At 37.8% G+C, this 26,138-nt stretch overlaps 2 protein-coding genes across 4 annotated transcripts in view; one reads left to right on the top strand and one right to left on the bottom strand.

The window, feature by feature from the left end:
* Positions 1 to 3,161, bottom strand: part of LOC121372218 (F-box/WD repeat-containing protein 7-like) — a 39,206-nt gene extending 36,045 nt beyond the window's left edge. Inside the window, exon 1 of the mRNA XM_041498503.1 lies at positions 2,893 to 3,161. Within this exon, the coding sequence (XP_041354437.1) occupies positions 2,893 to 3,105 (213 nt within the window). The 5' untranslated portion in view covers positions 3,106 to 3,161. The remainder of the gene's footprint in view (positions 1 to 2,892) is intronic.
* A 322-nt stretch (positions 3,162 to 3,483) lies between these two features.
* On the top strand, positions 3,484 to 21,738 carry LOC121370997 (actin-related protein 6-like). Of its 3 annotated transcripts, none has more exons than XM_041496585.1 (12): positions 3,484 to 3,556; positions 8,175 to 8,292; positions 8,960 to 9,028; positions 11,036 to 11,159; positions 12,650 to 12,788; positions 13,911 to 13,967; positions 15,588 to 15,686; positions 16,302 to 16,422; positions 17,395 to 17,518; positions 19,678 to 19,753; positions 20,689 to 20,751; positions 21,469 to 21,738. In XM_041496585.1, the coding sequence occupies exons 1-12, from the start codon at positions 3,486 to 3,488 to the stop codon at positions 21,596 to 21,598; spliced, it is 1,191 nt and encodes a 396-aa protein (XP_041352519.1). In that variant the 5' UTR covers positions 3,484 to 3,485; the 3' UTR covers positions 21,599 to 21,738. The 3 variants fall into 3 exon arrangements, with proteins under 3 accessions (XP_041352519.1, XP_041352518.1, XP_041352520.1); XM_041496584.1 differs by lacking the exon at positions 3,484 to 3,556 and adding an exon at positions 7,164 to 7,934; XM_041496586.1 differs by lacking the exon at positions 3,484 to 3,556 and adding an exon at positions 7,852 to 7,970.
* The last annotated feature ends 4,400 nt before the right edge of the window (positions 21,739 to 26,138 follow it).

Genomic DNA, 26,138 nt, shown 5'->3' with positions numbered 1-26,138 from the left:
GTTAAAGGAAGCTACTCTTTTCAATTAGCAGCAAGGGATCTTTTATATGCACCATCCCACAAACAGGGTAGTACATACCACGGCCTTTGATATACCAGTCGTGGTGCACTGGCTGAAGTAGACAAGTTTTCTCATATCAGTACAGATTGGAATTATTCCACAACTTAGGCCTTTGCAAATTGCATCAGTATAATGAATATCCTTTAATACCAGACTTTACACTTAGTGCCTTGGGTGTCTGGTTCAGAGAGGTTTCACTATATTACACTTAATTGAATAATGATCCTACACCCCCCACCCCAAGATATAGACCTATTAAATCACCACCCCAACATACAGACCTATGTAAATATCATATATATATATGATGTAAACTTCAAGTACCTTTTATCCTCACGTTATATAACCAAATCACACATCAACTGATTTGCTATATTTACACATTAAGTAACAAATATTTGCAAAAGGGAACCAATATCTCAAATGACATAATTTTCTCAAATATATTCATAAACATGAAGAAACTTGACACATTTTTCTACCATGGTATGTCTTGCCTTTTGTACCCAAAATGTAGAAGTAATTGACTGCTAATAATTAGCCTATTTATCAGTGGTCATGCTACACAGCTACTCTAAAAAAAAAACATAACAGTTTACCAATAATTATTTAAGAGGCTTTGCAGTGTGCATTACTGGTAATACAATGTCTGAGTCCCAACCTGGGGTGGGCGTGCCTGAACCCTTGTGGATAAGGGCACGTAAATAGAGTTCCAGGTAATACAATATACATCAGCTGTTGACATACAAGTCCTATCTAAACTCCATAATTGAAGACTGTTTTTACAAAACTTGTCCTGTTGTACACAGAACTCTGGCAACCACAGGTTGTGACCATGACAGGTGTTTCTGTATTTTAATTACAGTGAAAATATAGAAATCATATTTATACTTTTGAAATTTTCTTGTCTATTATATCTGAATACTATTTTAATTGTATTAAAATTACAGAACACAATATCTCACCAAAGAGCATATTATCTGCAAAGACTGAGTCAAATGATAACATGTATCTACAGGTTTATAATAAATAACTCACTTCAAAATAAGGTTATTTCAGTAGTATCAAAAACAAATACATAGAGGTCCTTATTTTTTTTACAGTTCTTCTAATATTTGTATGAGACTTTGTGATGTTGTAAAGCAGTAACTGAAACTGTTCATAAATTAAAGGGACATTCCCGAGTTTGCTGCTATAAGATGTTTCCGACAAATAGTCTTTTAAACGACTAAAATTACACTTTAAATTATATTTCTGTTTAAAACATCAGTGTCTCTACATCCTGTGCATTTCTGATCATCCAAATGTTTGTAGTAGCCTAAACTTCTTTTTATCTTCTAATATTGTATATATTGTTTCATACGTATGAAATTTTAGGAAGAAAAAAAAAAGTTTTGGATTACAACAAACATTAGGGCAGGCACAGTGGAAGCAAGTAGATGTTGGCGGGGGGTGGGGGGGGGGCTGATACATCGAGGTCACAAAGCAAACTTTCTAGAGGGCTCGCCTGTAAAATTTTGAAAACTAGATGTCCTGAAATGTAATTTCCTGCATTCAACAAGTAAAATTCATGTCTGCCTTAAGATTTACTACCAATAATATTTTTGATTCAGAAATATTGAGGGGGCTAGAGCACGTCCAGCTCCCCCTGTTCCACCGTGGCTGTAGGGTGACCAGAAACACATTGAATATAAAAATACCAATATTATGGAAAAGACAATACATTGCATGTGTAATAGTAGGCAGTAAAAAAGCTTTACTAGCCGGGAATATGTTACAATTACAGCAAACTCGGGATAGTGCCTTTAAAAATAAGGGGCAGGATTTAGCTAAGTTGGTTTAGTGCTCGCTTGAGATGCTTGCATCACAGGATTGAACAACCTCTCTGGATCCATTCAGCTGATTGGGTTTTTTCTCATTCCAATCAGTGCACCACAACTGGACAAAGGCCGTGGTATGTGTTTTCCTGTCTGTGGGAAAGTGCATATAAATGATCCCTTGCTGCATTAGAAAACATGTAGCGGGTTTCCTCTGATGACCAAATGTTTGACATTCAATAACCGATGATTAAAGAAAGAAATGTTTTATTTAACGACGCACTCAACACATTTTACTTACGGTTATATGGCATCAGACATATGGTTAAGGACCACACAGATTTTTTTAAGAGGAAACCCGCTGTCACCACATAGGCTACTCTTTTATGACAGGCAGCAAGGGATCTTTTATTTGTGCTTCCCACAGGCAGGATAGCACAAACCATGGCCTTTGTTGAACCAGTTATGGATCCCTGGTCGGTGCAAGTGGTTTACACCTACCCATTGAGCCTTGCGGAACACTCACTCAGGGTTTGGAGTCGGTATCTGGATTAAAGACCCCATGCCTCGACTGGGATCTGAACCCAGTATCTACCAGCCTGTAGACCGATGGCTAACCACGACACCACCGAGGCTGGTAAACCGATGATTAATTAATCAATGTGCTCCAGTGGTGTCGTTAAACAAAATAAACAAACCAAAAAAAAATAATATGTATTTAGATAATTGATTTAATAATTACATTTTCAATCTTAAACTATTGTGCAATGTTTTATTAGAACTTATAAAGGGTGTGCTTGATACTACTTTATTAGATTTTGTCTACTTCATAAATACTACAGAATGCGATAAATTTATCCCATCTCATCTGTGTTTGGTGTATTTGTAACATAGATACCAGGACCCCAGTACACAGACTAATTTTGTGTATTTCTCCATCAAATTCATATTATTAACCATATATTTATTAACTGTAATGTAAAGGTATAATAAAATAAAAACAAAAACAACATACCTGATTATGATCCCATTTTTCCAACCATAGAGAAATTTTATCCAATTGTCTGTCAAATTCTACACCACTCTGAGTGGGGTGGACTCCCCCACGCCCCCTCCAGGATAATGGAAATGACTCCCTGGCTAAACTATCTCCCAACTTTTTGGGGTGAGCTAACTTGAGATGAGGCAGTGGTGTTACCTCTGGGCCCATGCTTTCCCCACTGTTCATCAAACTAACACAAACATGACAAACACTACCAGCCTTTTGACAGTTTGATAAACGCTTGCCGGATTCAATACATGTGCTTCGCCTAAGCTGGCTATTATTATACCCGTATTAGATATACAAGAGCTAAATAAGACTTGGCAACAGCTGATGAAGGAAATGACGCCGGTTTGTCTATAAATAGAACAAGCACATGTCATTGTTTGTCGTAAACGGTAATTATATTTTTGTTTTGTCTAAGCACTTTTTAACTGTTTTAAATACATTTATTGCACATTACCAATAATTAAATATATTTGTAAATAGTGACAGTCTAAATAATTATCAGAAGAGAACAATATTTGTTTGTTACGACTGCCATTAAACGTCGAGTGTTTCCCACCATGGCGGTCCTTGTTCTTGATAACGGTGGTGCTTCCATGAAAGTTGGTTATTCTGCTGACAAAGAACCAAGGTCAGTACTTTATGATGTTAAAGATATCGTGAAATAAATATACCGGAATATTTGCTTCAGCGAAACTAGATTAATAATGAATTTATGTTACCTGTGACTGTCAAAAATGTTCACTAACTTACTGAGGCCAGTCACTTTTCGCACCCATGTATGATGTTTTGGCTCCATACAGAATAATAAGGGGCAGGACGTAGCCCAATGGTAAAGCGTTCGCTTGATGCATTGTCAGTTTGGGATTGATCCGCGTCGGTGGTCCCATTAGGCTATTTCTCGTTCCAGCCAGGGCACCACGACTGGCCGTTGTATATCCTACAATATATCTCAGTATAGATCTGAGGGATGATGCATATAAAAGATCCTTTGCTGCTAAAAAAAATATGTAGCGATTTTCCTCTCTAAAACTATATATGTCAAAATTACCAAATGTTTGACATCCAGTAGCCGATGATTAATAAATAAATGTGCTCTAGTGGTGTTGTTAAACAAAACAGACTTTAACCATACACAATAAATAATATAAATTTAAGGTCCAAAACAAACATAGAAAGATATTCACTTAATGTGCACCTTGCACTTGTGTTGAAGCAGTTCGATGCAGTACAGAACTGAAATCACGTCTCTACGATTTTGAATGTTTTCCACAGGAATCTGTTGATGACATTTCTTTGCTTGTTATATCATCATTTGAATCATATCCATTCCCTGTGCCTTTATCATTTATGAAATTGCTGTGTCTGCACGTTTGTTTTACAAAATACACTTTTTCTCTCACCGATGAACACCAATCCAATCTGTTCACTCTCTCCTTGGGTGAACTGGTCACACTGATGTCATTTCCTCTGCAGATCACTTGCTGCTAATCGAAAAGAGTATTCCATGAAGTGGCGACAGCGGGTTTCCTCTCTCAATATCTGTGTGGTCCTTAACTGTATGTTAATGTCCGATGTATGGACTCAGGAATGCTGTCTGTCCTCCGTGCACTAAGTCTAAAAAATGTGCAGTGTCTTTCAATCTTTTGAGTTACAGTATTTGATGTACATAGTTGGTCTTGGACATTCTCATATGGTGAATTCAATTTCATGGACTATTGTAGAACAACATGGCTAATTCTCCGATGACTTGTAACTGTGAAAGAAACAATTGTGAGCACAGTGGCCTCCTATGATGCTGGCTGTATGTGAAAGAAACAATTGTGAGCACAGTGGCCTCCTATGATGCTGGCTGTATGTGAAAGAAACAATTGTGAGCACAGTGGCCTCCTATGACGCTGGCTGTATGTGAAAGAAACAATTGTGAGCACAGTGGCCTCCTATGATGCTGGCTGTATGTGAAAGAAACAATTGTGAGCACAGTGGCCTCCTATGACGCTGGCTGTATGTGAAAGAAACAATTGTGAGCACAGTGGCCTCCTATGATGCTGGCTGTATGTGAAAGAAACAATTGTGAGCACAGTGGCCTCCTATGATGCTGGCTGTATGTGAAAGAAACAATTGTGAGCACAGTGGCCTCCTATGACGCTGGCTGTATGTGAAAGAAACAATTGTGAGCACAGTGGCCTCCTATGATGCTGGCTGTATGAGAAAGAAACAATTGTGAGCACAGTGGCCTCCTATGATGCTGGCTGTATGTGAAAGAAACAATTGTGAGCACAGTGGCCTCCTATGATGCTGGCTGTATGTGAAAGAAACAATTGTGAGCACAGTGGTCTCCTATGACGCTGGCTGTATGTGAAAGAAACAATTGTGAGCACAGTGGCCTCCTATGATGCTGGCTGTATGTGAAAGAAACAATTGTGAGCACAGTGGCCTCCTATGATGCTGGCTGTATGTGAAAGAAACAATTGTGAGCACAGTGGCCTCCTATGATGCTGGCTGTATGTGAAAGAAACAATTGTGAGCACAGTGGCCTCCTATGACGCTGGCTGTATGTGAAAGAAACAATTGTGAGCACAGTGGCCTCCTATGATGCTGGCTGTATGAGAAAGAAACAATTGTGAGCACAGTGGCCTCCTATGATGCTGGCTGTATGTGAAAGAAACAATTGTGAGCACAGTGGCCTCCTATGATGCTGGCTGAATGTGAAAGAAACAATTGTGAGCACAGTGGCCTCCTATGACGCTGGCTGTATGTGAAAGAAACAATTGTGAGCACAGTGGCCTCCTATGATGCTGGCTGTATGAGAAAGGTCAAGACTTTACTGATGTACATGATGTTGAAAATAAAACATCTGAAAACCTTGGCATCTTTTGCTCAGACACCTACCCTACTGTTGGCTATTTTTCATTCCAGCCAGTGCACCACGACTGGTATATCAAAGGTCATGGTATGAGCTGTCCTGTCTGGGATTGTGCATATAAAAGAACCCTTGCTGCTAATCGAAAAGAGTAGCCCATGAAGTGGCGGCAGCAGGCTTCCTCTCTCAATATCTGTGTGGTCCTTAACCACAGTCACAGTGCGTCATTAAATAAAACATTTCCTTCCTTTTCCTACCCTGCTATAGACAAATTACTAGAAAATGTCATGATGCATGTGTTAGAAAGTAAGACATTTGACAGTGACACTCTACCCAACTTTGACAGAAATATATGCACTGAACAACATATCCCTTCAGACAAAGATTTGCTAATCCTGTGGAGTCACATTAGATGAGCTTCAACTGAATACATGTGGGACTACAGTGTGTACCTTCGAACGTGAGACACTGCCTTTCTTTGAGACATTTTACAGGAAGTGCACCAAATGCAACATACTGTACAGGTTTCAAGAAGTGAAGAATGTGTCACTAGTATTCAACTGTGTTCAGTTCTTTTGGAAATTAGGGCTTGTTTAGTTGTAAGTCATTTTTCATTCATTGTTTGTGTGCATGAAATATTAACGAGCAAAACCATAGAAATAGTAATAAAAATTGATACTATAGGAAAGACAATAATATATTTTTACTGTTCATTACATTACTCTCTAGACCACTCTCTTTTATTTTACTTTTACCTAAAAAATATTTCATTCATTATTAGTTTATCTTTAATCAAATATAGCATATCCAATGAAATAACATTTTATTTGATATTTATCACACCACATATTATCATAATTTGATAATTATGCACATTATATGTAAATTAATCACTCCAGGGAGCTACTTGAGCAAAATTGAGTATGAAATTTAAAAAGTTATATTAAAAAAACATATGAAAAATATATATTATGCTCGCTAGAGAAATGCATAATGCATTATTTTTATTCATAATATTTGATGATATGGAAACACTGAAAATAATTTGTTTAACTATAATTAAAAGATTGATTACAAACTATTCCGTTTTCTTATTGTAGAATCATTCAGCAATCAAGAGTGGAGTCAATGTTGAAATACCACCAGAGTATACAGCTTAAACATGATGGAATTAAACAAGCCTATCTGTCCTTGAAGGAACTTGAACAGCATGGATATGAATGTAGCCACCAACTGAATATTGTCCATGATCTTGCTAAAAAGGCAGTCTTTGGATGTTCAGCAATGGATTCATGGAAATTCCTGACAATCCCAACCCTTAGGTTGATGCAGATGCTTTTTGGAAAAACATTAATTGAATAAATCATAGCCAGAGATTTCCTGCAAAGCCAACTGAATCCTTTTTTTATGAAGCCAGACTACCAAAATTGGACACCGTACAGTGGATAGGACCATATTGTTCAATGCAGAGTTTATTTGCAAAGATGAAATCTACCGATCCAGAAGGTCACGAACCTGTCCCGAGGAGATACTGACACATATCTGGGATAATGGAAAATTAGACACAGGATGTTGATTTTATAGCCTTATTGGTATCAGAGCAGAAGGCAGTAAACTTGACATGTATCATTTGCAGAGCAATTCACTCAGCAAGATGAAATTTAACCATGTGTATCCTTCAATATTTGGCATTTCAGGTGGATACCTGCCATCATAATGCAATGTATGCAGTTAAATGTCTTCTGCAATCAAAATGTCCAAGGGATTATGTTGATATTTTAAGATGTATGAAATACATGTATGTACCAACCATCAGCATTACCAACATTGCCAATACAGTTGCTAAAATGGACAATAGGACACTCTTTTACACGAATGCTTAGTCCCTGAAATAGAGAACATCAAATTCTAAAGCTAAAGAAGAGAAATTGGAAAAATCAATGGCCCTCCTTGATGATGAGTGACCCAAAACATAAATGGATAAAGTGATTTATCCCTTGACTGGAACTGATGCGAAGTACATGTTGTTTGATTGGTTTCATCAGGTATCTTCGACACTCGACTTTTGTGAAAGAATTGGCTGGGATTGTAAATACTCGAGCAGCAGAGCAACTTCCATGACAAGTACCATGACAAAGCCAGAGATGTATATTGGCTAAATGCTATGTCACTGTCAACCTGTGTATTTACATTTTGCATTTAACTCACTTTAACCCTCCCAACCCCCCCCCCCCCCAAAAAAAAAACTCCACCAAAAAACAATCCTGGTCCCTCACATTGATGGAGAAGCAATATTACCTTTATGTGGACTTTTTTTAATGAAAATAAAAATCTTGAGTATTAATTATATAAATAGTTTTTAAAAAATATATGTTTTATATTTCAGAATTGTACCGAACTGTGTGACAAAAGCCAAAAATGTGCGGACAAGAATATTCATTGGTGACCAAATTGATGAATGCAAAGATCTTTCAGGCCTTTACTATATGCTGCCATTTCAAAAGGTAATTGGCTGTTGTCTGTTTCATGTGTCAGCATACAAATTAATAGCACTGACAAATGTTATGGTTTGACGTGAACAATTGCTCTCACTCACATATTCTTGAGCAAAACGATTTCTACATGGGTGAAAAACTGCTCACCTCATCTCATGCTGATATCACTTATTTATTTTACTTAAAATTTGACACTGAGAGCAATTGATCACCTTCAATTTTCAAAACCAAAAGCACTGTTATTATTTTAAAATTATTTTTGGTATAAAACTGAAAGATACATGCATAAAAGTTACTGGATTAGTTCGCAGTCTATAAGAAAGTGGATTTATCTGTATTTTTAGATTACAAACAATATGCATAATTTAGTGTGAACATGTTAAGCTGATATGTGTACAATTCTAGTCTTGTTCAGTGTTGTTGTCACTTATAAGCATGTTGATGGATAGAACTTGAGAATATCCAACATATTTAATAGGGTAGACAACTCAGAAGATACTAGAATTTAACTTATGGTAAAAGCTACTTTTGATTAAAATGCAGAAGAAACTAAACTTGTGCTTATATTTGGTGATGGTGTTACATATATGTACCGTAATAATGTAGATTAGATGTGTTAGAGAATAATATGTCATTATAGATTAAAAACTTAATGCTTGTTTGTTTAATTTTTCAGGGTTTCCTTATCAATTGGGATATGGAAAAGCAAATTTGGGACCATGTTTTTGGAAAAGATGGCTTAAAGGTTTGCATTTCCAAATATGTTCAAAATACAGTGCATGTAGCCTTGAATATAATTTAACATATCTGGAGTCTTCTGTAATTCTTTTTCAACCACACATTATACATATACTATAAGAGCTCAGGTGCAAAACGCAATATAAACCATTTTCTTTCTTGTTTTTAGTTCAAGCCATTATTGTATGTCAGTAAGGGCTAATCGTAGGCCCACTGATTTGCCACAAAACGCGATTGATCCGTATGAAATTGTATTGGGTAAATCACGTTTTTCTGAAAAATGGATATTTTGCGTTTTGTACCTAAACTCTTCACATGTGTCTGAATTCATTTGCCATTTGACTAGTAAGTAACATGCAAATAAAAGTTGATAAAAAAAGGTGTAAACAAAACATCTTAAAAAGAAAGAAATCTGAATAAATTACAGATGACTTGCTTGTAACGGAAAAATAAATTGTAATTGTGCTTATATATACTCTTCAAAAAAAGAAACGCAAAAGGGTACAAATGGGTTATAACTCCGATTTTATGTTTCCTACCGGTTCATGCTTTGTGAATATAAGGTCATTGCATGTCCCAAACACATTCCCACGGTTACATTCGATAAAACGCAGCTACTGTACAATAAAGTTCCAAAAGTGAATATTCGCAAAAACGCAGCCACGTGCAAACCATGTCACCACTGCACGTGCGTTGTCTGCACGTGCAACATGAACACTGACAGTATAAAAGTGCAGGGTGTTCGCTTGCCTGGCCTCTGTATCTGGCCGACAGTTGACCATCCAGGACATGCCACGTCTCAGTGAACCGCAGAGAAACAATGCCATCGGCCGACTAGACGCAGGCGAATCCAGAACGGCCGTTGCCAGGGCATTCCATGTGTCCCCAAGCACCATCTCCAGACTGTGGGACCGTTACCAGCAACATGGATCAACACGTGACCTCCCTAGATCCGGTCGACCACGGGTCACTACCCCCGGGCAGGACCGCTACATCCGGGTACGCCACCTTCGGGAACGATTGACTACTGCCACCTCCACAGCCGCAGCAATACCAGGTTTGCGCAGGATATCCGACCAGACCGTACGGAACCGCCTACGTGAGGTAGGAATTTGTGCCAGACGTCCAGTTCGAGGTGTCATCTTAACACCACAACACCGTCGACTCCGACTGCAGTGGTGCCAGATTCATCGACAATGGCCTCAACTGCGATGGAGACAGGTGTGGTTCAGTGACGAGTCCCGATTTCTGCTCCGACGTCATGATGGAAGATGTCGCGTGTATAGGCGTCGTGGTGAACGTTATGCGGCAAACTGCGTGCAGGAAGTGGACAGATTCGGCGGGGGTAGTGTCATGGTGTGGGCAGCCATCTCACACACTGGCAGAACTGACCTGGTCCACGTGCAGGGCAACCTGAATGCACAGGGCTACATTGACCAGATCCTCCGGCCACACATCGTTCCAGTTATGGCCAACGCCAACGCAGTGTTCCAACATGACAACACCAGGCCTCACACAGCACGTCTCACAACGGCTTTCCTACAGAACAACAACATTAATGTCCTTCCTTGGCCATCGATATCACCGGATTTGAACCCAATTGAGCATCTATGGGACGAGTTGGACCGACGCCTCCGACAGCGACAACCACAGCCCCAGACCCTGCCCGAGCTGGCAGCAGCCTTGCAGGCCGAGTGGGCCACCATCCCCCCGGGACGTCATCCGTACTCTGGTTGCTTCAATGGGCAGGCGGTGCCAGGCAGTTGTCAACACACGCGGAGGCCACACCCGGTATTGACTCCAGATGACCTTGACCTTGGTGGTGTGTCCTATCACTTACTCACAATGGACTAGAGTGAATTGTGAACAATCCTGCAACATTTGGTAATTATCGGACTCACCATTCAATAATTAAATCAATTCTCCAAATGTTACGACAATGTGGTTTTGCGTTTCTTCTTTTGAAGAGTATATTTTCTTTTCTTTTCATAGATTTCTTACTTTATCATTTCAGGTGGATTTTAATAATACGTCATTAATTGTCACAGAACCTTGCTTTAACTTTGAATCCATACAAGAGTCCATGAATGAAATTTTCTTTGAAGAATACCAGTTCAAAGAAATCTACAGATGCAATGGTAAATGACTTCTCTCATTTAAAGATACTAATTTTTTTTAAATAAATTTTAATTAACCATTACATGTATATTTGTTACTATATCTTGCAAAGAATGATCTCAAAGTTTGGTTCCAAGTAAATACAATTCTGGCAGCAGTAAGAAATATTTTTGATTCAGAAAATGCCATCAAGATTTTGTAGGTACTTTATATGAACCAAATCATATAGGTATGAATGTAGTTTCAATAATCTGTGTTTTCTTAATGTCTATAAAGTTGCTTTTATTTAGGGAATGTCAATCTCTTAAAACCTGTGTCATATTCTCCAATGATATTTTAACTAGTGCTTCTACATGAGCATGCCTTTTTCTAGGGATTTAGTAACAATCACATTCCTGATGAACATGTATTTTTCTTACATTTTAATGACAATAACATGTTTATGCCTGTTATAAAAAACCACAAGGCTGCTCCTACTGAATTACAACAAAGGATCTTTTATATGTATTTTGCCCTAGACAGGACAGCATATACCATAATACTTTCATGTGTCCAGCTATGAGGCACTTGTTGGGATGGGGGAAACCCAATGAGTACATTGAGGGCTGTACCACTGATCTACGTTCCCACTTCTTGAGGATGTAATGAAACAGTAACTAGTGTTAACTATAATTACCCCTCATTTACACATACTCTGAATTGGATCACAACTATGTGAAAACCCACTGGCCGGAGTTTGTCCACACGTAGGGCGGGATTTAGCTCAGATAGTGCAGTGCTCACCTGAAGTGATTGGGTTATAAAATCAAAACTCTTTGGAAAATGCATTGGGTTCTTTCTGGTCCCGGACAGTACCCCACAAGTGGTGTATCAGAGACCATAGTATGTGAGAAAGTGCATTTAAAAGATCCTTTGCTATTAATGGAACATTTGTTTATGTACCACAGGGCTTCTAGAATTTTTATAAAATCAACTAGCCATGGGATCAGTGATTTTAAAAATTTACTAGCCACAATTGGAAATTCACCATCCCTACTTTACTTTAAGTTGATACAATTTTACTAAATAATATTAATAACCAGATAAGTCACCTAAAGAGGGAGATAAAACTTAAAAACACTAACATTGGGAGTTGAGGAAGAGTCATGGTATTCATATTTACAAAATAGACTTAACTGCAACATTTGACAATTTTGTTTTCACTAGCTGTCAGGCTTGGCAATAGTAGTTATTTACTAGCCCAACGTGGAATATCACTAACCATGGGAGTGGGGTTACCATAATCTAGAAGCCCTGACATATAAAAGATTCTTTGCTACTAATGGAACATTGTTTATGTACCCATTTTTTTCTGAAGACTGTGTATCAGAAATACCAAATGTTTCACATCCAATAGTCGATGATTAAATAATCAACGTGCTTTGGAGGTGTTACTAAACAAAACAAACTTCAGTGAGCATGTAAAGTAATTAGTTCTTACAATTATTTAGAACCATATGTATATTTCCAGCATCACACCTGAGCCAGTACAAATCTGAAAAGGAGTCAACAAACAAACGCCTGTGTACGATGGTGATTGACTCCGGTTACTCCTTCACACATCTCGTCCCATTCTACAAAAACAAAAAACTCAAGGAATCCATAAGAAGGTGAGATTGAGCCATATTGTAATAATTATTTACAGTTTGTTGGCAAATATTAATTCAAATTAATGATGTCACATTATAATAGTACAACTTACACCCCCTAATATTATTATTTTTTTTAAATCGGGTATCAGCAATTAATTGTTTTCATTCAGGCCACTGAATACTTTTTCAAGTTTTCCAGGACCCAGCCTTGGGTAGGGTCAGAAATTGGGCACAGCTTAGGCATTCCTGAAACTTAATTGAATATAGTCTTGTTAAAGCAAACTTGAAATCTCTCAAGATTAGTAATAACATTTTCATTCATCTTCAAGTATATAATACTCGGTACAGTATTTTATATACAGAGTAACTGCAATTAAATTTTATTTATTGACTATATCAAAGTAGTAGGATTGTTTGTTAAAGTAATATGTAAATGTTGTTATTTGTTTGCTAATGTTACAGCTGTTTCCAACGTTTCAAAGAATTGTGACAGAGTTTGAACAGAATGATGGCAGCAGTGACAAATGCCATAGTTGAGACAGGGTTTCTAGATTATGGTAGCCCTACTCCCATGGCTAATGATATTCAATGTTAGGCTAGTAAATAACTACTATTGCCATGCCCGACGGCTAGTGATTGTTTTTTTGGGTGAAATGTTGCAGTTAAGTCTGTTTTGTAAATATGACTATCCTGCTATCCTGACCCCACCCCAACCCCCAATGTTAGTGTTGTTAAGCTCTATTTAAGTATCTCCCTCTTTAGGTGACATATCTGATTATTACTATTATTTAGTAATATTAACTTAAGTAAAGTAGGGCTAGTGAAGTTTTAACTGTGGCTAGTAAAACATTTTATATCACTGATCCCATGGCTAGTGGATATAAAAAAAAATTCAGAAGCGCTAGTTGAGATATAAATCGACATAGATGAGGATGACTTTTTTTTGTTTTTTTACCAGTGTATATCCCTTACTGTTATCAACATCACCTGGAAAAATTATTGTTTTGCAGTAAGGTAACTTAGGCTATTTGTTGTATAAACATTGCCATTTTAAATTGCGTTAGATGAGTTTTAATTATGACCGAACAAATTCTACGTTTGATCTCTGTTGTATTAATTATGTAAGTTTTAAATTTACAGAGTGAATGTAGGTGGCAAAATTTTGACGAATCATCTGAAGGAAATAATCTCATACAGGTAGGTTTTAGTACTGGTAATGAAGGAACAAACAAACATTTCCTCCAGGTTTTTGTGCTAGTAATGAAGGAACAAACAAACATTTCCTCCAGGTTTTCGTGCTGGTAATGAAGGAACAAACAAACATTTCCTCCAGGTTTTAGTACTGGTAATGAAGGAACAAACAAACATTTCCTACAGGTTTTCGTGCTGGTAATGAAGGAACAAACAAACATTTCCTCCAGATTTTCGTGCTGGTAATGAAGGAACAAACAAACATTTCCTCCAGGTTTTCGTGCTGGTAATGAAGGAACAAACAAACATTTCCTCCAGATTTTCGTGCTGGTAATGAAGGAACAAACAAACATTTCCTCCAGGTTTTCGTGCTGGTAATGAAGGAACAAACAAACATTTCCTCCAGATTTTCGTGCTGGTAATGAAGGAACAAACAAACATTTCCTCCAGGTTTTTGTGCTGGTAGATTATTGTAACCTTTCTTATATTAGGGGCGGGATGTAGTTCAGTGGTACAGCGTGCACTTGATGCGCGGTTGTTCTGGGATCGATCCCCGTCGGTGGGCCCATTTGGGCTATTTCTCGTTCCAGCCAGTGCTCCACAACTGGTGTAACAAAGGCTGTGGTATGTACTATCCTGTCTGTGGGATGGTGCATATAAAAGATCCCTTGCTGCTAATTGAAAAGAGTAGCCCATGAAGTGGCGACAGCGGGTTTCCTCCTCTCTCTTGTCTGTCTGTCCAACATAAAGTTTTCCGAATGGTTTTTTTTTTTTGACAATGCGTCGAGATATCGAAATGAAATTTTGTTGTATAGCTTTATCATGTACTGTTACATATCATATTTAACTTTCATTTCGATTTACACATTTTTCACAGAGTTATGGCCCAGGAATTTAGGAGATCAGAAAATTAGTTGAGTCCTGTAGACGGTTTCTGCCAGAGGGTAAAACGGGTATGGTGCCATACCCAATTTTTTTTTTCTTTAAGTTAACCATTTGACAAACTTAATGACTCTTATCATTACTGTATGATTTTCTTAACCCTAACCCTACCGGCCTCGGTGGCGTCGTGGCAGGCCATCGGTCTACAGGCTGGTAGGTACTGGGTTCGGATCCCAGTCGAGGCATGGGATTTTTAATCGAGATACCGACTCCAAACCCTGAGTGAGTGCTCCGCAAGGCTCAATGGGTAGGTGTAAACCACTTGCACCGACCAGTGATCCATAACTGGTTCAACAAAGGCCATGGTTTGTGCTATCCTGCCTGTGGGAAGCGCAAATAAAAGATCCCTTGCTGCCTGTCGTAAAAAGAGTAGCCTATGTGGCGACAGCGGGTTTCCTCTAAAAACAGTGTCAGAATGACCATATGTTTGACGTCCAATAGCCGATGATAAGATAAAAAATCAATGTGCTCTAGCGGCGTCGTTAAATAAAACAAACTTTTTTTTTAACCCTAACCCTAAACCTAACCCATTTTCTTTCTTGGGCACTGTGGTTGCATTCAGCACACAACATTGGAAATATTCAATTCCATTGTGCCATACCCAAAAATTCCTTTCTTGCAGAAACCCTGGTAGGGGACATGTATTGCTTTAGCAGTACTCTGAGGATGCTTGTTTTGTTTCAGACAGTTGATGGTGATGGACGAGACGTACGTGGTGAACCAGCTCAAGGAAGACGTCTGCTACGTCTCGTCACAGTTCATCAAGGACATGGAAATCACACAGTACGAACACTTTCTTTGTCTGTCATTGGGGACTATTTACAGTTTTCTGCTTTTTCAGGAGTTACAAACTGTATGCTAAGGGGAAGGGGGTTACAGTCAAGCAACAGGGATTTCTAGTGATCTTTATAACATATCAGCAAATCTGTCTATACAGTATGGTATATATAATAAGAAAAAACAACTTTAAAGAGGCCCCACAAAATGACACCACATCATGCCATAAGTTACTTCATTTGTTTACTCTGTATATCATGAATAGCTTACACAATGAGGTAATGTCACTTCCAGGCAAGCTGAAGTGGGTAAAATCGGCTATAAAGACACAAGATGATCACACCCAGTTAGCAGGAATATTTTTGCATTATATTTTACAAATTAATTTTAGAATTATGTGTTTTTTATGTTTCATGAAACTGTCCCTGGTACTTTTATATACTGGTAGTGTGCCACCAAAACTGCTCAAGTGTCCAACCCAGTTACATTACTTGAGATGTGTCCTTAAATAAACACTTACCTGTCTCATGAGGTGTCCAGTGTTAAATAGCTACCTGTATTAAAAGTTCTTTTTGTGTAAGCTAATACAAGGATAACAATTGAAATAAATATTTGTTTCAGAAAAAAGGGCAAAGGAAACACGGTGGTACGGGATTATGTGTTACCAGATTATACACACATTAAGAGAGGCTATGTACGGACACTGGAAGAAACCACTGGCAAGGCGAAGGACAACGAACAGGTATATATAGATTAGTTGGTAGAGTGCTTGCCTGAGTTGCTTGGGTCATAGGATCAAACCTCTTTGGTGGACCCACTGGGTTTTTTTTCTGTCCCAACCAAAGTGCTTGCTTGATTGATTTGGGATCGATTCCCGTCAGTGGGCCCATTGGGCTATTTCTCGCTCCAGCCATTGCACCACGACTGGTACGTCAAAGGCTGTGGTATGTGCTATCCTGTCTATGGGGTGGTGCATATAAAAGATCCCTTGTTACTAATCAAAAAGAGTAGCCCATGAAGTAGCGACAGCAGGTTTTCTCCCTCAATATGTGTGTGGTCCTTAACCATATGTCCGATGCTATATAACCGTAAATGAAATGTGTTGAGTGCGTCGTTAAATAAAATATTTCCTTCCTGTCCCAACCAGTGACCCACAACTGGTATATCAAAGGCCATTGTATGAAAGTACATATACATGTAAATAAATAATAAAACAATGTAGTGGGTTTCCTCTGAAGACTAATTATCAAATGTTTGACATCCAAAAATTAATGATTAATAAATCAATGTACTCTAGTGGTGTCACTGAACAAAACAAACTTTAACTGTTGCTGTAGGTACTAATTACTATCACATATCATTTATTAGGTCCAGGAATCCTATTAGGGATTACAGTTTCTAAACATGTCTTTTAAATGCATTGTGAAGGATTTAGAGAAAATAAGCTTTAATGGGGCTGTAGCAATGGGGGCATACAAAAAAAGGCTTTCTTAGTTTTAAAATGTCCTTTTTTGTCTAACAGAAAAATGCCTTTTATTACTGTGCCCAGATTCTTAATTGGTTATTTTAGGCTAGTTACAGCTCTGCATAATATAATTTTATGTAATTATTGACTTTAAAGGTGAAAAATAATATGTTTACAATACATGTATCTATCCTCTGTGCTTTTTTAATTCTAGACTTACACTGCTGCATTTTTCCATTTTGTTTACAGCTGATTCGCATGAATAACGAAAGATTTGCTGTCCCAGAACTGTTGTTCCAGCCTTCAGATGTTGGAATTCATGAGACGGGGATCCCAGAAGCAATTCTTCATTCTGTCAACTCATTATCAGAAGGTTAATTAGTGTTTTTGTTAATCTGATGTGGCCTTTATAAATTAAATTTTTGATTAGAGTATTTCCAGTGTAGAAGTACAGTTCAGTAATTATTTCTTCATTTTATTCATTCATTTTAACTTACTTCATGCTTAAGGTTCAAGCATGCTGTCTTGGGCATATGAAATATGAATTGTCTGTCCAGGACATGGGTTAATAGATAGGTAGTAAGAGAGAAGTCAATGTAGTGGCCTAACACTGTCCCTGTGTGCTGTAAAAACTCACTCTAGGTAACTACATGCACACACCTCAGCTATCTGGGCTGTCTGTCCAGGGCAGTGGGTCAGTTGTTAGTAGTTAGTGAGAGAGAAGTCAGTTTAGTGTTCTAAATTATGGTAGCCCCACTCCCATGGCTAATGGTATTCAATGTTGAGCTAATAAATAACTATTATTGCCATGCCCGACGGCTAGTGAATTGTTTTTGGTCAAATGTTTCAGTTAAGTCTTATTTTGTAAATATGAATATCCTGCCAAATGTTAGTGTTTTTAAGCTCTATCTCCCTCTTTAGGTGACATGTCCAATTATTACTATTGTTTAGTCAAACTGGATTAACTTAAAGTAAAGTAGGGCTAATGAATTTTGAATTGTGGCTGGTGAATTTTAAAAATCACTGATCCCATGCCTAGTGGATTTTATAAAAATTCTAGAAGCACTGTGTTAACTCACTCTTGGTGGGAGCCAGTACCAGCTTGCGAACCCAGTACCTACCAGCCTTAAGTCTGGTGGCTTAACCACTACACCACTGAGGTGCATTTTATTTCTATACAGGTATTTATTTACTATCAGATACAAAATAAGTGCAGATTTCGACAAATCCGCTAGCCCGATGCCCGTGGCTAGTGCTTTTTAAGTTCCGGCTAGTGAGAAACCTTATCGCTCGATCGTGTTTGTTCTTTTTTTTCTTCTTTTTTTCTCTCGGCTGAAATTTCGTTTAATATATTTGATTGTAATGTTTGTCATCGAATAATATCAACAACGCAATCAGTATATAATAATAATCCACTTGAACTAGGTCTGCAAACTGCAGTAACATGCTATCTCTACATCGCCACAGTTACAGCATGCATTGTTTATTTTTCCCTTTCAAGTTTCTGGCACAGGAAATAAGTCTAATGACATGCATGTTTTGATTGGTTGGACACGTCACATGGTAGTTAATCTCGCACATATGTTTTAGGCTAAGAACTTGGAAATCACCAATCGCGACGACAGGTTAATCTCAATCAAGTAAACCCCAGTCATGCTTTGAATTTCAGTTTGTTTTATTTACCTATTGTTTTCTAATTTAACACTTCGCTGACATGTGGTTATCGGCAATCGGGAAAACAACTTTAATGCAATGACTCTGCTTGGCCTATTACGCGTAGCGGTCTGGATAATGCATCACAGCTGCCGATACAAGATGATACCTTTTTTGTTCATCAATTAACAACGGATTAGATGTCGCCGTTATATTCTTTTGATATCAGTCTGACATGAGATAATGCCTGTAATTGAGCAATTGGCATCACCGTTCCTGGCGACATAAATAGTAGGGCCCTAAATGTATAACTGAATACACTGAACCATCTATTACTGTGTGTCACACTGTCATACCCTCATTTAAATTTAATTATTTTGATAGTGGTTTTAGATATCAAGGCAAAAGCGAAAACAGAACAATGACAATGGATCACACTTGACAAAAAACCAAACGTACAACACGACAAAAAACTGAAAGTTACAACATGATTTAAGTGTTTGTTTTATTTTACTGTTATACTCGAAAATGTGTTATGTTACAAAAATTATATAAAAATCCAACTATAATTGATCAGGAATTTGGGCTAGTGACTTTTAAAAATATTTGTCATACTCTGAAGTGGTATTGGGATTGGCCAACAAGCAAAAGCCTGTATTGTGTACAACTGAAGAACATTTAAACTTACATTTATTGTAACATAAATTGTTAGTTGATTTGGTTTGTTTAAAGCTGCTACTAATCAAAATACAGTTTCTTGATCTGTTCAAAATAAATGTTGTTAAGTGAAGATAACAGTACCAATTTCCAATTCAGTGTCATAATTGTACTAAATGATTTTTTTTTTAAATTAGAATTGTTTATATCTGTTCATTTCAGAAATGAGACCTCACATGTTGGCAAATATTATTTTAACTGGTGGAAACTGCCATATTCCAGGATTCAAAGAGCGTGTGTGAGTATTAAGAATAGATGTTCACATATTTAATCTCCTTTTTTAAATCCTTTTTTTTTTTTACTCTGCATCCATGAATGAAATAATTCCCTTAGCTTTACTGTCATCTCATGGCCTAACAGGCAGTTTATCCATCATGTCCTTATGATTGGTGTAAACAAATAATGAAATACTTGTGAACAGACTGATTTTCACACAATTTTAAGACACACCCTTACAATAATTTCTCTGAGGATGGGAATCCATCCCAGCACTGATGTGATGTTTATATGTATTTTTAATGGAACAATGTTGAAACAAAAATCAATTGTATACTCTTAAAAAAAAAGTAGGGGAACGCTAATAACACTTTACAATTGTCAAAATTGTAAGGTATATTAGCTGTGGGGAATGGTTATATGATAATAGTGAATTAATTGGGCAAACATTACAACTGGTAGTTCAGTATTACAGTAGGTTTTATGACCACCAAAGATCTATATAGACGATTGGGGTCAGAAGTGAAATTTGAAAGTTTACGTTTTTTTATCAGTAAATCGCAAATTCAAACAATAAAAATGACTAAAAATAAAACAATAACAACTGCATGATCAACAGAATGAAAAAGATTGACAGAATAATGTTCCACAGTGATTAATGGACCTTCCTGGAAATTGTCAAAATCGAGAATGACACCCCACGCACATGTACGAGGCAACTGCGTGATGCACGTGCCAACTATGGAATGTGTTTTGGTGTGTTGATAAACAGACCTGAATGTTCTTTACTAGGATGTTTGTGGTCAAAACGTATGTTCGGTCTAATAGTTGATATTAACATATCAATATTTTAGGTTCCCCTACTTTTTTTGAAGAGTATATAATATCACAAAAATGTATATAAAGATGTTTTTGAAAGAGGAAATGTTTCATTGGTCATTACGAATGTATTTACAGATATGCTGATGTAAGAAGCTTGGCTCCAGATGAGTATGATGTTCATGTTACACTTCCAAAAAAGTAAGACCCTCACAGCAATCCTCATACATAAAGATTACTGAGACATTATGTACGAGAGGACATCTTGATACCTCTAACAAAAAAACATCCTGTACTGATATATTTAATAATCTCTACAATTATTTTGTTAGATTCATACATGTTGAGCCCAACTAAAGGAGTGATAAATTACTCTCCTACCCTTAATTACCTTTGGATTTCCCCCACATTTTGTCTAGATACAAATCATGAAAAACTATTACAAAGACACATATTCAACATACTAGATTGTAACCATGTCATCTATATCAAAACTTCACTGAGATCTCGTAGGACAAAAAGCACATTATTTTTTGCTGTCTGCCATTTTGCTTTTTTATGGAGGAGATCTCAGTGAAGTTGATATAAGTTACAATCTAGTATATGGAATATTTGTCATTGTAATGATTTTTTTCATAATTTGTGTCTGGACAAAAAGTGGGGGAAATCTAACAGTAATGAAAAGTAGGACAAAGTGGTTCAGACTTTAAGCATTTACTCCTAAAACGGGATGGAAAAACAGCTGCATTTTTTTTAGTGCCACCAGAAAACTGTTTTTGTATTTACTCTTTAAAATCTTTGCTAAAGAACTCACAATAAACCCTTACTGGTGATTGCTTTTCTGACTATACTGTAGACAAAGATATGAAAAAAGTGTTTCAACTTGCCAACTGATACTGTTTTAATTTTTGTCTACAGACCTATGACCTATGCTTGGGAAGGTGGTACGATGCTTGCAGGAGACCCCAACTTTTCCAGACTGGTCGTCACACGACAGGAGTATGACGAATATGGCCACAGCATCTGTTCTGAAAGATTTGATGTGTGACATTCATGTTGTAAACCGGCCTCTGTGGTGTCGTGGTTAGGCCATCAATCTACAGGCTGGTAGGTACTGGGTTTGGATCCCAGTCGAGGCATGGGATTATTAATCCAGATACCGACTCCAAACCCTGAGTGAGTGCTCCGCAAGGCTCAATGGGTAGGTGTAAACCACTTGCACCGACCAGTGATCCATAACTGGTTCAACAAAGGCCATGGTCTGTGCTATGCTGATAAATAAAAGATCCCTTGCTGCTAATCGGAAAGAGTAGCCCATGTAGTGGCGACAGCGGGTTTCCTCTCAAAATCTGTGTGGTCCTTGACCATATGTCTGACGCCATATAACCATAAATAAAATGTGTTGAGTGCATCATTAAATAAAACATTTCTTTCTTTTCCTGTTGTAAATAAAGTTGTAAATAGTACACAGTTGGACTTGTTTGTCATTTGTTATTCATCTAAATTGGTCTTAATTAGTCCCCTACTGGACTAGGTTTCATCTCTGTCCTCTTTGTCTGTTTATCTGTCTGTCTGTATATCTGTCTGTACTATATGTAGTTTTCTGGGGGGGTGGGGGGGGGGTGTCACAATGCTTCAAGGTATTGAACTTAAATTTTGTATATAGCTTTATCATGTGCTATTACAGATAAAGTTTGAAGTAAATTATGATGATTTATACATTTGTTACATAGAGATCTTGAACCTAGGAGATATGAAAATTTGTTTTCTGGATATTGAGCTGAAATGTTTTGGATTTCTTTATAATTATTAATGTACTATTACAGATCAAGTTTGACTGTCATGGCAATCTACTCATGTTGAACACAAGAATTATGGCTCTTGAATTTAGGAGATATGAAAATATGTTGGGCCTGATAGGGGACATGTATTGCTTTAGCAATACTCTCAGAATGCTTGTTTACCATAGATTTAACAGAGAGAAAATATCTTTATTTGAAGAAAAAAAAATCCCAGTCCTTCAGACATTGGGAATATGCTATGGTAACTAGGAGCAATGGGGCCACAAAATTCTGAAAAGGTTAAATTGAGTGTGTCCACCGCAAATGAGCTGAGCTCCTAAAAGGGTGCAAGATCTATTCGTGTGTATATATTTTGCCATTTATATGTATGTATATAAAACTGTGTATATCATATGAAATTTAAAAAATATTGTGAGACAGTGAGCTCAGGGCACCCCAACCCTGACACTGCCTTTTTATATTCTGGGGACAATAAAAAATAAATAAAAAAAGATCTGTAGGGAGGTTCGTGGAGATTCTCTCAGGAATATTTTGAAATAAGATGCCCAGAGATACATTTTCAAGGCAATATAGTGTTGTTTATTGTGAATTTAAAAAAATTGGGGGGAGGGGGGGGGCATCCCTGGACTCCTGTGACCCCCATCTAGATCCACCTATGCTAACATACCTGCATATTGTGAAAGAAGACCCTGAAAAAAAGGAATATTTGTTTAATTACACATTAGTTTATAACTAAAGTATTGATCAAAATTGTATCCCACCTGAAATGAAATTCAGGTGTATAAATAGCAGATATAATAAACATTAAAAAGTTGTCTATTATAGATGAAAAATTACAAAATGTATCAAAACACTTGAATGTTAAAAAAAACCCTACAAATGTATTTTAAATTGTCAATGACTGCATTATTACACCTGGCAGTTATGATCACACCTGCCATGTGTGATATGTGTAGTATAGTCTGTTCCATATTAATCCTGTAAATTGTGTGTGGATATGATATTGTCAATGTGATAATTTTTCAGCTGTAAAAGACAGCTGTTTTATGTTTATTAAACCTGTTAGAACCATACTACTTCAACTGGAGGGGACTTATCAGTTTTGTCTCCAGCCGACGATATGACTGTCTCACATATGGGGTTGGATTTAGCTCGGTAGGTTAAGTGCTCGCTTGAGGTGTTTGCATCGCAGGATCGAACCACCTCAGTGGATCAATCAGCTGATTGGGTTTTTTCTCATTCCAACCAGTGCACCACAACCGGACAACGGCCGTTGTATGTGCTTTCCTGTCTGTGTGAAAGTGCATATAAAAGATCCCTTGCTGCATTAGGAAAAATGTAGCGGGTTTCTTCTGATAACTACAAGTCAGAATGACCAAATGTTTGACATCCAATACCCGATAATCATCAATGTGCTCCAGTGGTGTCGTTAAACAAAACAAACTTCTGTCTCACATATAGTTTTGCACACTTTTGTTTTCATAATGGGAGCTGACATTTGTGTGTACTGTATAGCTTTGTCATGTTAAGTTATAGGTAAAGTTTAAATTCATAGAGATTTGACCTTTGTTGACAGGAGATCTGAAAATGTGTAGGAGACATGTATTGATTTAGCAGTACTCCCAGAAAGCTTGTTTGTAAATAGTAACTGGTCATAGGTGGGGTATTAATTTGCTTCTTCTTTTCGTTCACTTGTTGACTACATGTCGGGGCCAGCAGTGACTATGAAAGATACTGTTCTCTGTAGATCACTTCTTGTGCTGTACAACTTCTTTTGGAGAATTGTTGTAGTTGTCCAGGTAGTCTCCCTCAGCTGCTGTAGGTTTATGCAGTGTTGGATGACATGTTCAGTCATCTGTTCTGCTTCTCCACAGGAACACATGGAAGAAGGTACCAGCCGGAACCTCTTATGCATATGCTGGTTCAGCCTGTTGTGTCAGTCCTTAGTCAGAAAATGATAACCTATTCCTGACGGGACAGCAGATAATAATCATTGGTTTGTTTGGTCTATAGAGAGATTTAATATGGGATTTCATCTCTTCATATTTCACCAAGTTATCCTCTTGTTCTTTAGCTGCACCCAGTTTTGCCAGTCTGCATTTTCATTTCCTGGTATGCCACAGTGAGCAGGGATCCATTGTAACACGACTTGGTTAACACTGCTGATAGGATGTAGGGCTTCTGAAAATCTGTCTGGAAGACGACATGTGAGCAGTTCTCCTCTAGTGCTATGATGTGGGCAGCATGAATGAGAGACTCGACCTATGCAGAATAGTTTATGCAGTGTTTCCCTGTAGGAAAATGCACCTACTCTCGGTAGCCACTATATATATTCCAGCCCGTCCGTTTTCCTCTGCATTTGTTGCAGATCCATCAGTATATACCTGTGACCATGGTGTCTCTGGGTACTGTTCATCAATCATGGCCAGTGTCAGGGCTCGTTTGTATGGTTCACTGTGTTCCTCTCCAGGGGTGAGGTGTTGGACCAGTGTGCAGATCTTTACATTGTTCAATTGTGGTTCCCATGGTGGGATGCAGCTGACTGTACTAACTTGATGGATTTTATCTGGGAGTTGTCCCTTATGTTGCCTCAGGGATTATTTGCTCTGTTTATGAAAGCTTGTTCTTTTGAGTCTGTTGCAGGGATGATCATTTCATTCTCTTGTTCATTGGTTGTTGTGTACAAGACTTGAACTTAATGGCTTGTATCATGAGCTTGGAGTCCCAGCGTTTGCTGAGGGGTACAATGCCAGTGAGCTGTTCCATTTTCTCAATTAGGAGTTGACCTCATTGCTCCATTTATTATCCTGAGTGCTAGGTTTTGAACCCTGCCTAGTTTTGTTGATGTGAATTTGCTGCTGTTGACCATGCACTGGATCCATACTCAAGATGTGGTCTGATTGCTCCTTGGTAGACTCTTTTTAGTATGTTATGATCAGCACCCTACTTGATGCTAACTAGTTTTCTCATTATGGCAAGTTTTTTTCGAGCTTTGGCCTCGGCTTTCTCCACTTGTGGTTTCCAGGTCTGTCTTTTGTCAAAAATGACACCCAGGTATGTCTGTTGGTCCTCGTACTGGAGAGGCATGTCATCAAGTTTTAGGTTGCCTGCTTCCTGCTTTGTGGAGAGAGCGAAAAGAGTGGCAGCTGACTTGTCTTTGTTGATTGTTATGCACCAGTCTTGAGTCCAAGATGTAACATTGTCACGGGCAAGTTGCATGCATGGTATTGTGGTACATTAGAGTGCACCGTGCGGCCCAATACCTCTGACTTCAGCAATCGAGGTTTCTGTTAGGATTACCTCACCCTTAGTCCATATCAGTCTAGCCTCTACCCATTGACCAGTCCAACTTGGGTGTCTGTAACAGAAGCCAAAGCTCCTGCTGGCATAGCTCTCTGGGTCACTGAGACATACAAGCCCCCTCACCACGTCAAGTAATGGACTATGAAGGGGTTAATTTGCTTAATTCTTTATTTAAATGAAGGAATGAGAAAGCTGGGCTGTAATTATAAATAATAACTTGTTAGTTTTGAAGTGTCCTTTTTATCACTCACACACACACCAAAAAAAAAAAAAAAAAACAAAAAAAACCACACGAACAAAACAAACAACTATTCTGCTGTGTATAGACCTAATGCTTTGATTCTGCCACTTAAGTAAATTTATCAACAGTTTGTTTGAGGGGTTTTTTGGAGGGTAGGGGTATTTTCTAAACTAAAATAGCAATGTAAATAATAATTTAAAAACCCCCACTGAAATTGTTCTATACATACAAAAAACAACACC

The sequence above is a fragment of the Gigantopelta aegis genome, chromosome 4 (assembly GCF_016097555.1).
Source record: "Gigantopelta aegis isolate Gae_Host chromosome 4, Gae_host_genome, whole genome shotgun sequence".
In the NCBI taxonomy this organism is placed as follows: Eukaryota; Metazoa; Mollusca; class Gastropoda; order Neomphalida; family Peltospiridae; genus Gigantopelta; species Gigantopelta aegis.
This window is presented reverse-complemented; position numbering and strand designations above follow the sequence as displayed.

Coding starts and splice junctions, on each gene's coding strand:
- LOC121370997 (XM_041496584.1), top strand. CDS start 7,765: ATGGATAAAGTGATTTATCCCTTGACTGGAACTGATGCGAAGTACATG. Junction 8,293..8,959: donor ATATGCTGCCATTTCAAAAG/GTAATTGGCTGT, acceptor TTAATTTTTCAG/GGTTTCCTTATCAATTGGGA. Junction 20,752..21,468: donor CATGTTACACTTCCAAAAAA/GTAAGACCCTCA, acceptor TTTTGTCTACAG/ACCTATGACCTATGCTTGGG.